This window comes from Leuresthes tenuis, unplaced genomic scaffold (assembly GCF_036924035.1).
Source record: "Leuresthes tenuis unplaced genomic scaffold, fLeuTen1.0.hap1 SCAF_6, whole genome shotgun sequence".
NCBI classification, from domain to species: domain Eukaryota; kingdom Metazoa; phylum Chordata; class Actinopteri; order Atheriniformes; family Atherinopsidae; genus Leuresthes; species Leuresthes tenuis.
This window is the reverse complement of record NW_027325360.1, coordinates 33871310-33886896: the sequence shown is the minus strand read 5'-3', so window position 1 is coordinate 33886896 and position 15587 is coordinate 33871310. Positions and strand designations below refer to the sequence as shown.

Sequence of the window (15587 nt, the reverse complement as noted above, 5' to 3'; positions counted from 1 at the left end):
ACCAATTCAGTGAATTTGTCATTTTTAATGACACACTCGTTTACATCTAATCAGGTCTGAATAAACATTGCTGATTTTTTTTCAGCCATGGGAAACATCAGAAAATAAGTTTGTGATAAGTCGTTCTTGTTTATGGTCCATAAGAGGTTACTTGAGCTTCAACAGTCACAGAGAAAAAATAATTCAAAATATTAAGAAAAAATAGTGCTAAACATGCATTTAAAATACTGTAATTATTTGTCTCAACTGATGGAATCTGTTAGGATGTTATGGATCTGTTAGTGCCACTTGAGAAGATTATTACAACAGATTGCCATCAACAGATTCACACTTAGGTTTCTATGGATAAGCTTCTTTGAACTTTTGCTGAAGATGACATCTATATGAAGCCAAAAAAAGAGGTTGCAATCACAATTGTGAAGAAAAGCATCAAAATTTATTTAGTAATATAAGAACTATAATAACTTTGACAAAAATATTTTCTTCTTATGAGAGAGGAATCATCTTTTTTTATTTCACAGCATGAATCTTTTCACATAACAGTCAATAATTTATATATATGTATATACATAATATACATATAAAACAAACAAAAAACATTCCAGCATGAAAAAAAGCTGTAGCAAAGAAAGAATGGTGGAGCTGTTTGGATTAATCACTTGTATATTCCTCTATGATCAGATCCTCGTCCTCCAATAGAACTTGGTTTATAACAGGTTGGGGCAGACTGGCTGGTTGACTGTCATCAGCCCCACCTCGACCTCCTTTCTTCTCCTCCTCCTCTTCTTCTTCCAGCTGACCCATCTCTTTGTCTGCTAGAGTCTCCAGTTTTAATCTACACACATTACAAAGCCAAAGAGAGAATTTTAGATATTGTGGAAAAGTAATGCATGACCATATTTATGGAAAAACACCTGTGTGAAATTTAATAGCATATTTACATTAACAGGACACCATACAATTGTATCCAATTAGTGCTTCATGTTATGTGTGTTAAACTACAAGTGTGATTGGAGACAATCTGTGACCTCCATTTGGTTTCACAACTTATGGACCACAATGCACACACTCAGCATGGGCTTTCAAACAAAGATAATACATACATCTGAAAAAAAACTTAAAAATATAGACTGTCAATGCCACCTGCTCAGCTTTTCTGCAAGGCAGCGAAGCCCTATTGTTCTTCAAGCCGTTATTATTAGGACCCGAGTTGCAAGGCAGCGAAGCCCTCTTGTTCTTCAAGCCGTTATTATTAGGCCCCCAGTTGCAAGGCAGTGAAGCCCTATTGTTCTTCAAGCCGTTATTATTAGGCCCCGAGTTGCAAGGCAGCGAAGCCCTCTTGTTCTTCAAGCCGTTATTATTAGGCCCCGAGTTGCAAGGCAGCGAAGCCCTCTTGTTCTTCAAGCCGTTATTATTAGGCCCCGAGTTGCAAGGCAGCGAAGCCCTATTGTTCTTCAAGCCGTTATTATTAGGCCCCGAGTTGCAAGGCAGCGAAGCCCTATTGTTCTTCAAGCCGTTATTATTAGGCCCCGAGTTGCAAGGCAGCGAAGCCCTCTTGTTCTTCAAGCCGTTATTATTAGGCCCCGAGTTGCAAGGCAGCGAAGCCCTATTGTTCTTCAAGCCGTTATTATTAGGCCCCGAGTTGCAAGGCAGCGAAGCCCTATTGTTCTTCAAGCCGTTATTATTAGGCCCCGAGTTGCAAGGCAGCGAAGCCCTCTTGTTCTTCAAGCCGTTATTATTAGGCCCCGAGTTGCAAGGCAGCGAAGCCCTCTTGTTCTTCAAGCCGTTATTATTAGGCCCCGAGTTGCAAGGCAGCGAAGCCCTCTTGTTCTTCAAGCCGTTATTATTAGGCCCCGAGTTGCAAGGCAGCGAAGCCCTATTGTTCTTCAAGCCGTTATTATTAGGCCCCGAGTTGCAAGGCAGCGAAGCCCTCTTGTTCTTCAAGCCGTTATTATTAGGCCCCGAGTTGCAAGGCAGCGAAGCCCTATTGTTCTTCAAGCCGTTATTATTAGGCCCCGAGTTGCAAGGCAGCGAAGCCCTATTGTAATTCAAGGCATTATTATTAGGGTCCGAGCTGTGAAACTCGCCATAAATTTTTTCCAGTCTGAAGGTTGTGGCCGTGGCAGACCGTCAAACTTTGAGGACTCACTACTGCTCGCCACAAAACACACTCACTTATAACTTATAACTTATAACTCCCCAAACTTTATAGTCTGCACTTGGGCTCCACCCCGACCGCATACATATGACCAAACTTACACAACCTTATAGCGCCACCTACTGTTGGCCAAATAAGTCACTGATAACTTCTCCATTCATTGTCCGATCTTCACCAAACTTCATAGGCTCCACTTGGGCTCCACCCACAACACATACATATGACCAAACTTACACAAGTTTATAGCACCACCTGCTGGTGGCCACAAACATCACTTTCTACGTCCGGTGGTACTACGCCTGGCCGGGATTCTCACATCCTGCTCTAAACTTGACGGACGGCTGCGCATCGGACGGAGTCCAGCGTATATACCGTGCGCACGTGCTCGGACCCGCTCATCGCTGCTTGCAGCTTTAATTATTATTGTATGTGGATTGGACGCGATTTACGGTGCTTTCGCGTGCGTGAAAACTCACCAATTTTGGCATGCGTGTCAGGCCTCGTGTACACTACATCATAGTGAAGTTGCTTCAAAGGGACTCTGTAGCGCCCCCTACTGATTCACTAAATACACGTCACATCGGGGTTAGTTTTGCGTAGCCGGACAAAATTCGCTGCACGACTACGTCATGCCCAGACGCACAAAACAACCATTGGACTTTATGGCATCGGATCAACAGGAAGTCTCACATTTTGAGTTGAACTGGCAAATTGTTGCCATTTTGCCTTTTTCCACACCTGATCGAACTCCTCCTACAGATTTAATGTTGATGGCTTCAAACTTGGCGAATGTTGTGTTATGGCGTTTGTGGTTTGATAGCCATATCATCATCTCCAGGTCATGAAACTTGGCACACACATCCATGCTGACGACCTCATGTATTTTTTCTATGCTGATTTTGAAGCTGTGCTGCTTGAGTGATTGAGTGACCATGCAAAAAGATCAGTTGTTCACAAACTGGAGCTTCTGACTGAGCTTTCCAAAACCAAACTAATGCCTGGAATAACAGGTGAAATCCTTGTCAAGCTATCGAGAAAATGCCGTAGATATTGAGCAAGAGGGAGTTTAAACAATTTTCCTTGTTCTTAGGGTGAATGTGAGATCACAAGAAAACAAATTTGACAATCTTTGGAGCGCTCATGAGGATACAGCAGAAATATTGAAAATACAGTATTATTAGTTTCACTGAGACATGGCAGCAGGAGCATATACCAGACTCCAATGTTACTCTATACAGACAGACAGACAGAGACATCAGAAGCAGCAGAAAAACAAAGATGGAGGTATCGTGGTGCTTGTTAACAATTATCTGGTGCCGGTGCTAACCCTGTCTGTAACACTTTGCAACAACTCTTTTGCCAGGCTACAAACACACCACAACAAATTTGTGCCTTAAGATAACAATTGTTGTAATCTGGCGAAATATAAATAAAATTGAATTGAAATAAAATAAAATGAATTTATGGCGATTGTTAGAAATTTCAACAATGTCTCCGCCTCTGCTACACTTCCAATCTTTTAAAAGTTTGTTAACTGCTCCACCAAAGATTCTTTTTTTCAGTCAGGGTCAACACAAAAGAGAATGATGATAGCTTATACACCCCTTCCGAAACCCTCCAAGTATGAAATGAAGCCATGCAAACAACACAACAAAACTAGGTGACTGTCTCTGGCTGTGGAAAACAATATGTAATCTTGTTGGGTCAGTTTTAGGAGCGCTTTTATTTGGTTTTTAACATGCTTCCTCTTGGTCACATTACCCAGACACATTGTAGGTTTTTTTCCTTGTTAGAGCCTGATCGTGGTACACGACTGCCTATAAGATATTAAAAACTTAAAAACTGTGTGTCTCAAGATTTTCTAGAACTCAATCCTAGCAGTAATTGGCAAAACAAATACTACCATCTGCTGGCTTCCACGGAGAACACATAAAGCCTGTTGCAAACAACCCGCTGTTTGGTTTGACAGTAACCTGAGTCCTAAACATCACACCAGAAAACCTGTGCAGTTGAGTTTTTATAGGCTTAGAAATATTTTTAAAACATGATCTATCTTTTAAAGAGGCCATTCTGCACGCTTTCATCTCCGTACGCCTTTCATCAATTTCTTTTTGCCACAACCAAAAATCGATTCACTGGCTGCAGATTGTTCAAAATTCAGCTGCCATACAAACCAGTAAAGAACCAAGAAAAGACAACACATTACTCCTATTTTGGCCCCCTTGCAATAGCTCCCAGTGTATTTCATAATTAACTTTAAAATCTTTCTAAGATCTATTGACTATTAAAGCCCTTCATTATGTTTCACCTTCTTATTGATAGTATCATATTGGTCTGTATGTAGAGTTCTGGCAGGCCCATATGAAACCTATGATACAGCCAGCAGAGGACTTTATGTCCATAAGTGAAGGAGCATTTGTGGTTGAGGACCATAAAACTCTGGAGCAAGCAACTTGAGAAGATCAGGTCTCGAGTTAGTTATTTTTAAAAAATTCTTCTAAGAACACACAGTACTTTCATTGGAGAAATTTTGCTGATTTTTCTTATTTTGTTCTTACTGATTAAATGGAAAACTGCCCTGCAATTGTATCATATTTTACACTGTTGTATTGATTAGTTTCAATTACTTTTTACTAGATTTAATTTCTATGTGAAGCACTTTGTAACACTAAAATAAAGTTCATCATTATGCATCAACACTATCTTTAGGGATGGGAATTGAGAACCAGTTCTTGAAGAAAAGTCTTTGACACGCTGCTAAGCGATGGTGGAAAATCTAATGGGGGAGCTTGTGGCACAGCGTCCTCCGTCTCAAAAGTCCCATGTAATGTCAAACTTCCAGGTGGCTGTTGATTATAACAGGGTTCTCAAGTCACGCTTTCAGGTCTTTTGTCACGCACTCACGCCACACGTTGTTATTTATCATGCTGAAAAAAAATTATAGTGTCAATTTCTCTGGCTCGCTGCTATCGCTATGGAAACGGCAGGAAACAAGCACGTCTTCCATGAGTCTGAGCAGAGCAGTTATTTATAACAACAACAATAACTAGAAAATTTCTGGAAATTTTGATATGGGCATGCCCTACTGCCCATTTCTGCCCCCTTGCTGCTTTGCTTATGAGGTTACAATATGATCCAAATCGTCCCGAGTCTTTAAATGTTTGTACGATGTGTGTACGATAAACTATGGCTGAGCAAAAGGCTTCCGAAATCAGCATGTGTATTCATTAGTATTCAAATTACGATAGAAGTAACGTTGAAAATTCTCAAAAAAAATTAAAAAAAATCTAAAAAAAAATAAAAAAATAAAGTTTGGCCGAGCAAAGCCTCTCCAAAATCAGCATGTCAATCATTAGCATTAAAATTATGACCAATTTAAAGTGTCACATCTCAAAAACCGTAGTAGCCAGCATAATATGTTGTAGTCCAAAGCGTCCCGTGTGTTTGAACATTTGAACGATGTCTTTACGTTATAGTGCGGTCAAGCAAAAGTCCTCCAAAAATCGGCATAATAACCTCATAGGATCAGTTGGTTGGTTGTGGTTATGTCTGAGGTGGCTCTGGTTATATTGCATTCACTCTGAGGCTCCCCCTTAGGAATGCATAGGATTTGTGTTGCCACGGTAACAAGCCTCATGTTAACGGTTGGGCAAATTTTAACGTTAAATTTCTCAGAAACCGTAATAGCCAGCATAATGAGACTGAAATATGTTGTAGTACAACGCGTCCCGGGTTGGGGATCCTGTTGCCTAGCAACAAGCGTCCAAAATCAAATTTACACTTTTTTTAAAATTTAAACTTAGCTATCGCAAAAACCGGAGCACCTAGCGTAACGAGGCTTAATGACCATTTAGTACGAAGCGACCCAAGTGTTTGAACGCACGAATGATGTCTCTACGGTAAAGTTGGGCCAGGCAATAAGCGTCCAAATTTCTTCGCTTCCTGGCTTCTACCGTTACCATGGTAACGCTTTTGATTGAGACAAGTAAGGCCCATCGAGGCACGATGGAGACGCACGTAATGACGTATGCATTACGTGGGTTGCGAGTTTTGGTTCGGGCCGAATTAACAGATTAATTTTTTTCGTTTTCGTGGTAACAAAATGTTCAGAATCCTCATTGGATGACTGGACAAAAAAAAATAAAAATAAAAAATGTAATCACAGCTTCATGAGATTTGAATGTGTTGTAGTCCACAGTGGGGCGAGTCGTGGAATATATTAATGATGTCTCTACGACAACCTGCTGCCTAGCAACAAGCGGCCAAAGTCAAAATGACGGTTTTTAAAAATTCAAAGTTCAAAATCTCAAAAAGCGTAATAATTCGCATAATGAGGTTGTACGGGCGCTTAGTACCCATCAGCCTGAGTCTTTGAAAGTTTGAACGATGTCTCTACGATAAAGTATAGCCGAGCGATAAGCGCGCAAATTTTCGACCTTTTTTCCCGGTTTTCGGCACCTAGCATTGCCACGGTAACACTTTTGAACAATAAAAGTAATGCCCATCGAGGCATCGTGGAGACACACGTATTGATGTATGCCATGCATGGCTTCACGTTGCGGTTCGAGCCGCATTAACGGACGAAAAAGCATGCAGAATAATAATAATAAAAAGAAAAGGGAAACTTTTCTAGATACTAATAAATCGCCTTCTTTTTTCATGTTTTTTTTTCCGGATTTTTTTTTTTTATATATCAGAGTGGGGCCATAATATACACCCGCTGCTTGGTAGCGGGCTTTTTACGACTTTAGCTTGTTAGCAAAATGCTAGCTAAAGTAGCCGAATTTTACATGTAAAATGTTTTTTTTCTCGGACTTTTGTTTTTTTTCCCCGCAATTTTATTTCAGGGAAGTTCTTGGCACGCATCCACTGCTCCACAGGGTGTGTTTATTTTTTTTACCTACTTATAGGCAATATGGGCCTGCCAAAAGGGTTTTTCGTACGTTTTTTTTTTTTTCAGATTTTTTTTTAGGGTGCTCCGCAGGGGGTATTTACTTTTATTTACTTTTGTTGTAGTTAGTTAGTGGGGAGGTTGCAATATGGAGGTTGCAATATGGTCATGCCATTTCTTGGCATGCCCATAATAATATTATGAATGAAAGACCCCCATTCCTGTGACCCGTCCAACCGGGCCGCCCAACGGAGGGTGGGGGGTGGATGTCACTCTTGCCTGCATTCAAAACTTCAGAGCCCTGTTGTAATAATGTTGGTGACATATCCCACTGTGTGAATAACTTCCTTCTGATCCTAACATTTACTTAACGAGGAAGAGTGCAAGAGTGAGGAAGAGTTAGATATATAGAGTTATATCTTTTACTATATAACTGGATGAGAATCGATAAGGAACTGAATCGATAAATGATATCGATAGTGGAACCGGAATTGCTAAATTCTTAACAATTCCCATCCCTAACTACCTTTTTGCGTTTACATAAACGAGGTGGTTAAAGTGCACATATGTTTCTTCTGGTGTTGGATATCTAAGTGTATGCTCTTTAAATTGTGCAGACTCCACGCACTCAACACACTGCTGATTTACTTTCAGCAGTTGCTGTTCAGAAGGTTACAGTATAGATTACTGCTGTTTGAAGCTGGTTGGTTCTGTTCTACGGCAGACCCCCTGACATTCTTGAATCAAATGGCAATGCATGAAGATCAAAGGTGTGCGGTACCTGCTGGGGTATCTCCTCAATGACATCTGAGCCACATCCTGGATAAAATTGATCTGGGCTTGGGAACAAAATGTAGGGAATGACACATGAGTTACCATTCATCAACAGTCACATTCATTCAAATAGTTAACAAAGCTCCATGGATTATTATGAGATGCCACAACATGTCAATTAATTGCGAATACTCAAAAATATTTTTAAAAAATGTTTTCTTCATCAATACATTTTTATGAAAGTTGAGTGAAAAAGTATAACAGTCTTAAAAAAATTCAACAATATGAACTTGAGATGAAGTACAACAATAATTACTATATTTAAAGTAGGTCGATAACAGAATGTGATACTTTTAATCACATTTTACACAGACCTTTGATTTTAATTGCCAATGGCTGATACTAATGGGATGATGTGAGCAGATGTAGCTTAGCAAATTACTTTTTCAGTGCATGTGTGAGAGAGTGTTACCTTGGTTCCTCAGAGGGTGGATGAGTTTGGCCAGATATGGCAGCAGTTGAGTATGCAGGTTGACTGGTGTAAGCCAGAAGCTCATGAACAGGGACTGGGCAGCCAGGCAGTTGTCACGGTGCTATAAGAAACAGTGACTGTCACTGCACTGATATTTACAGTTGGTATTTTTTAAATCTACTTTGACCTGCTACACATAAATACCAGCAGATGACCATTAACATTGCCCAAATGTTGGGGAGAGTGTATATGCTGGAGGTAGTTATGTTGGGGGTATAGCTACCTACACCCTTGCCCTTCTTGTGGGTGTTCACCCTTTCAGGCTCGGGTCCTCTACCAGAGGCCTCGGAGCTTGAGGGTCTCTTGTTCCTGAGATGGCTCAGGTCCTTTAATGTCTACAGTGATATGATGTGCATGTTTTATCACATGGTCATTGGGAGTGCACTGTTCTATGTTGTTTTCTCCTGGGGGAGTTGCACTACAGACAAAAACTGTAGACGCCTGGACAAACTGGTGAAAATGGCCACTTCTGTGATAGGCAGGGAGCTGGACCCTCTCAGAACAGTGGTGGAGCAGCGAATGAAGTTCTATTCTATCAGAGAATCAGAATCAGAAAATACTTTATTAATCCCCTGAGAGGGAAATTATTTTTGCAACAAGCAGCTTGCAGCTAACGCACATGCGCACAATTAAAGAGTTGCAAAGGGGAGAGGGGAGGTGGAAAAACACAGCATCCAGACTATGCTCCTTGGGGAGTACAATGTGGGGCCGGGAAAAAAACCTCAGCAACATCAAGAACAGCAAACATAAGCTCACCATCCAACATAGAACTCAAAACATAAGCAAACATTTGCTCGCTTCACACATAAAAACACAAAACAACTTGAAGGCGTGGGAAGAGTGTAAGCCCAGAGAGTTGCTAAGTCTGGCTCCCAACCAGTGTCTCGGTTCACAGGATGTCATCGTGATACCACAGCAGGTTGCCATGGAGAAGTCCTTGATTGGGTCCCAGACGGAGTCAACAATCACCAGGGGCCTCGTGTACAAAGGGTGCGTACGCACAAAAAAGTGGCGTACGCACTTTTTCACGTCAAACAATCAGATGTATCAAGAGCGAAATTACAGTGGAAATGTGCGGTGCCTCACGCCAACTTCAGGGCTGTCGTACGCACTTTTCTACAGCTAGTGATTATTTGGCGATGTTGGGAAACTGTTATAATAAATAAATGTGATGTTCACATCTGAGACACATGAACAATTATCACTGATAAACAATTAACACACCCATGTGTCTGCAATTACACGAGTGGATATAAAAGCATGCAAAGTGCTGCAGTGCATACCATTAAAAACAATGGCTGCTTTAGTGGTGATGGAAGACATTGTAAATGGTGCAATTGGAAGAGAGCGTGTGTTAAGAGACAGAACTGATTTGCTGGCACATGATGACAACTGGCTCATCAGCCGTTTTGAGGGCAATCCTCCTGGAACGGTGCAAAACACAGGGAGGAGCCATGCGCTGCTTGCGCCACAGGAGATGTGCACACTGGGGTTTAAGCAACCGGGGCATTCCAGAGGGAGCTGGCCAACCGATTGGGACTGTGCCAGTCGACCTTGAGCTGAGCCATACCACCCAAGTGGGACGGAATTATCTGCATCTCAGCAGGTATATCAAATCCCCACAATGCAGTTGAACAGGCCAACATTGAAGCACAATTTGCAGCGAGAGCCGGTTTTCCTAATGTAATCGGAGCTATCGGCACACATAGTGATATAAAAGCACCATCACATGATAATTTGTATATCAACAGTAAACATTTTCATTCCATCAATGTACAAATGTATGTGATGCACAAATGCTTTGTGGGGTGGCCTGGTTCAACGCACGATTCATACATTCAGTAACAAAATTGTTGGGAACAGACCACAAGCTGGCACTGTGCGCGATGGGTGGCTTCTTGGTGAGTAATTTTATCCGTGTAATTGTCCTAATATTATTCCCCGTGACGTGCATTGAGCATGTGTGCCCCCAATTTCTATCATCATAGCATCATAGTTGGTGGTTAAAATTAGTAACTTGCTGTTTTTTCCAGGTTAAACAACAGCTTAAGATCTTTCTAACAAGCCCCTGATCGTCTCTGTGTGCAAGTGTTAATAACCCTGTGCATAAAGTATGAACACGTTTGTTGTGAGTTACACAAATATAGGTATTCACCTTTAATCAGAGGCACCCACACTCCCACACCCACCACCCCTGAGAGAGCAGTGTCACCCATAGCTGTGCCGACTCTCTGTTGACTACCTGTTTTAGCCACACTTCGGCGGTGGGCAGCCAGTCTCCGCTTCACATCCACCTTAATATCAAACCACTTCTTTTTCACCTCTGCTTGTGTGTGCTTCTCAGACCCCACAGCATTAAAGGCCTCACTAACGCTCTCCCACCCACTCCTCTTACGTTTGCTGCTTATATCATAGGACAGCGTGCCAAAGAGCACATTTTTGCGGGCCTCCACTTCAGAAAGTATCTCCATCTAGCATTCCATTAAGTTATTTTTTTTCCCCTGTCTTACTCATTCTTTTTTCTTTATTTTCTGATCGTGCAAAGAGAGGGTGCAGGGCTCATTTAAATATGATTTGCATATTTAAGTAGGGGAGTGGACAGGGAGGAGTCGGATACTTTGACATGTGCGCTCAATCACTTTGCCTCTTTTAGATGTCATTTTCCGCATTTGTCTATTTCAGATGGCATCCTGATGTCCTTGCTGTATTTACTAGAGAGGTGTATCAATGAGTTGATGTCTTGGTCAGACCTGGCATACAGCTTGATATCATCCATGTAGAGGAGGTAGCTGATGGTTGCTCCATTTCAGAACCATAGCCACTCGGAAATACACGGAAAAACAGTGGGAACAGAGCAGTTTCTTTGTAGATAACGCACCTGATTGTAACTTGAGTAATTGACCTCTAGAGTTGTCTTCCACACTCCCATTGGCTGTGTTTCAGGAAATGGGATTCAATTAAACTTTTTTAACAATTCATATCATTCATTCGTTTAAAAACTTCTCTTCTCTCATAATGTAGGCACAGTACTGAATTTCATTATCAAGACAGCTTGTTCTACAAATTGCTTGTAGACTACCGGCAAACACGCTGCAGCTCCATCACTGCATATGTCCCTTTCAACTTTATGCAAAATGTTATTGCCGGGCAGTTGAATTTTTTATGTTAAGTTTGTGAACAAGTGGAAACATCTGACTTCAGATAATTTTTGGGTCACATAGAGAAGAGTACATACAAGTCATTCCTTTCATTGTATCTCAGCCAGAGAGGTTTTTGGGACTTTCGTGGCACAGGATGGTCTGAATAAAGTTTTACATAAAAAAAAAAAACCAAGAGTTGAAAGCATCTTACAAATTTCATACACACACACCTTCCCTCTCTATAGTGGTCTTAGAACACCAGCGACCATAGTCAAATGTATTCCAGGGGCCAGAATGGACGACATAGAATCCTATTTAAAACTGCTGGCTAAGGATAGGCGTAAATACAGTAAAATAGTTATTCACGTCGGCGGTAATGACACCCGGTTACGCCAATCGGAGGTCACTAAAATTAATGTTGCATCGGTGTGTAGTTTTGCCAAAACAATGTCGGACACCGTAGTTTTCTCTGGACCCCTGCCAAATCTGACCACTGATGACATGTTTAGCTGTATGTCCTCCTTCAATCGCTGGTTGTCTAGATGGTGTCCAGCAAACAACGTGGGCTACATGGATAATTGGCAATCTTTCTGGAGAAAACCTGGTCTGATGAGGAGAGACGGCATCCATCCCACTTTGGAAGGAGCTGCTGTCATTTCTAGAAATATGGACGAATTTATTAGTCATCCAAAAACATGACAACCCAGGGTTGAGACCAGGATGCAGAGTTGTAGTCTTACACACTTCTCTGTGGCTTCCCACCTGATGCTGCCCCACCCCATAAAAAAACACAAAAGGAGCAAATCCTCTTGTGCTAAAAAAATTTAAAACAAAAATTTTAACTGAACAAAAACATCAAACTATTAAATGTGGTTTGCTGAATATTAGATCTCTCCCGTCAAAGTCTCTGTTAGTGAATGATTTGATAAATCTTGATAAATTTCTGTCTGACAGAAACCTGGCTGCAGCAGGAGGATCATGTTAGCATTAATGAATCAACTCCCTCTGACTATTTAAATGTTCACGTTCCTCCAACCACAGGCAGAGGAGGAGGAGTGGCAGCTATCTTCAGATCAGGGTTACTAATCAGTCCTAGACCCAAGATTAGTTTTAGCTCTTTTGAATCTCTGATTCTCAGTTTTTCCCACCCAAAGTGGAAATCACAAAAACCTCTTGTGTTTGTTGTTGTGTATCGTCCACCTGGCCCTTATTCTGAGTTTCTGTCTGAATTCTCTGAGTTTTTATCCCAGTTAGTGCTGAGTACAGATAAAGTCATTGTAGTGGGTGACTTTAATATTCATGTAGATGTTGAAAATGACAGCCTAAATATTAACTTTAATTCTATATTAGACTCTATTGGATTTTCTCAAAGTGTTCACAGACCTACTCACTGCCTTAATCATACCCTTGACCTTGTGCTGACTTATGGCATTGAGAGTGAACAGTTAACAGTGTTCCCTCATAACCTTGTCTTGTCTGACCATTTTTTAATAACTTTTGAATTTACATTACTTGACTATACGGCTTCTGAGAAGAATTTTACATACAGAAGGTGTCTGTCAGAGAATGCTGTAACCAGATTTAAAGAGTTGAATTCATCATCCTTTTCATTTCATCAACTGCTTATTATTCATTATTGATAGAAGAGAATAAGAATAATCCCAGGTTTCTTTTCAGCACTGTTGCCAGGCTGACAAAGAGTCCGAGCTCTGTTGAGCCATGTATTCCTTCAACTCTCAGCAGTGATGATTTCATGAGATTCTTTATCAATAAAATTGTTTCTATCAGACAGAAGATTAATGGAATCCTTCCCACTATTATCACTGATATATCATCAAGTAAAGCAGCTTTAGAAGTATCTTTAGAACCTGATTTGTATTTAGACAGCTTCTGCCCAGTTGATCTTTCTGAGCTAACAACAGCAATAGTTTCTTCTAAACCATCAACTTGTATTTTAGACCCAATCCCAACCAGACTGTTCAAGGAGGTTTTCCCCTTAATTGACACTTCCATATTGGATTTGATCAATCTGTCTTTGTTGACAGGATATGTACCTCAGACTTTTAAGGTTGCTGTAATTAAACCTTTACTTAAAAAACCTACTCTTGATTCAGAAGTGTTGGCTAATTAACGACCTATATCCAATCTCCCTTTTTTGTCTAAAGTTCTTGAAAAAATAGTTGCAGCTCAACTTTGTGATCATTTACATAGAAATAATCTGTTTGAAGAGTTTCAGTCAGGATTCAGAGTGCATCATAGCACAGAAACAGCACTGGTGAAAGTTACCAATGATCTCCTCTTAGCCTCTGATAGCGGACTTGTTTCTGTGCTTCTTCTGTTGGATCTCAGAGGTGCATTTGATACGATCGATCACAGCATTCTGTTACAGAGACTTGAACATGTTATTGGGATTAAAGGAACTGCATTAGGCTGGTTTAAGTCATATTTATCTGACAGATTCCAGTTTGTTCTTGTAAATGAATAATCTTCCTCACACACCAGAGTAAGTCATGGAGTTCCTCAGGGTTCTGTGCTTGGACCGATTCTTTTTACTTTATACATGCTTCCATTAGGTAACATTATTAGACAGCATGGCATAAATTTTGCTGTACTTATCTATGAAACCAAATGAAACCAAAAGGTTACAAGACTACAAGCCTGTCTTAAAGACATAAACACCTGGGTGACTCAGAACTGTCTGCTTCTAAATTCAGACAAAGCTGCAGTTGTTCTCTTTGGACCTGAGTGCTTTAGGGAGAAATTGTCTAGTTATATAGTTACTCTAGATGGTATTTCCTTGGCTTCTAGTTCTACAGTGAGGAACCTTGGAGTTTTTTTTTAACCAGAATTTATCATTTGACGCACATATAAAACTGGTTTCTAGGACTGCCTTCTTTCACCTTCGTAATATTGCTAAAATCAGGAACATCCTGTCTCAGGGTGATGCAGAGAATCTAGTTCATGCATTTGTTACTTCAAGATTGGACTACTGTAATTCTTTATTATTGGGCTGTCCCACATATTCTCTGAAAAGCCTCCAGTTGATCCAAAATGCTGCAGCCAGAGTTCTGATGAGAACTAACAGGAGAGATCATGTTTCTCCAGTTTTAGCTTCTCTTCATTGGCTCCCTGTTAAATTCAGAATAGAATTTAAGATTCTTCTCCTCACATATAAAGCTCTTAATGACCGAGCTCCATCATATCTTAAAGATCTCATTGTAAGATATTTTCCTAACAGAGCACTTTGCTCCCACACTGCAGGTTTAGTTGTTGTTCCCAGAGTTTCTAAAAGTAGAATGGGAGGCAGAGCCTTCAGTTATCAGGCCTCTCTCTCGTGGAATAAGCTGCCAGTAAATGTCCGGGAAGCAGATATCCTTTCCACTTTTAAGATTAGGCTGAAAACTTTCCTTTCTGATAAAGCTTATAGTTAGGGATGGCTCGGGTAATTCTGAAACATCCCATAGTTAAGCTGCTATAGGGTTAGACTGCTGGGGGACCTCATCTGTCACACCTTTCCTCACTTTGCTCTCTTTTTCCCCCTGTTTAATTTCACAATTGATTTTATGTACATGTGACATTATTGTGGTTATTAACTTGTGTTTCCCTGTTCCAACAGGTATCCTTTGAATGGCGTTATGGTGTTTTTTCCCCCTCTTTTCCCTCTTTTCTCTCTTCTTAAACCCCAGCTGGTCGAGGCGGATGGCCACCCTTCCTGGTTCTGGTTCTGCCAGAGGTTTCTTCCTGTTAAAAGGGAGTCGTTCCTTTCTACAGTCGCCTCAGGCTCAGGACGGGAGATTGGACTGAAGACAAGTTTCGGTGCAATCTGTTGGTTTCCTTAGCTAGGATATTAATTTTTGAATTGGCTCTATATGAATTAATTGGATTATGATTACAATGAATTGAATTCCAATTGGCTTGAATTGGACTATATTACATAAGTGCCTTGAGATGACAATTGTAATTTGGCGCTATATAAATAAAATTGAATTGAATTGAATTGAATTAATAATAATAATAATAAGAAGAAGAAAATCAAAACAAGCTCTGTATTTTTGGTTGCAACTGTAACAGTAGCATCTCACTAACACAAGG

General features: G+C 40.7%; 1 protein-coding gene across 2 annotated transcripts in view; it reads right to left on the bottom strand.

The window, feature by feature from the left end:
• Positions 1-323: 323 nt before the first annotated feature.
• The window catches only part of rad17 (RAD17 checkpoint clamp loader component), a 52048-nt gene continuing 36784 nt past the window's right edge, over positions 324-15587 (bottom strand). For both annotated transcript variants that reach the window (XM_072388578.1, XM_072388579.1), the window contains 3 exons: positions 8296-8416; positions 7831-7888; positions 324-835 (listed from right to left, as the gene is read on the bottom strand). In XM_072388578.1, the coding sequence (XP_072244679.1) occupies positions 652-835; positions 7831-7888; positions 8296-8416 (363 nt within the window). In that variant the 3' untranslated portion in view covers positions 324-651. The remainder of the gene's footprint in view (positions 836-7830; positions 7889-8295; positions 8417-15587) is intronic.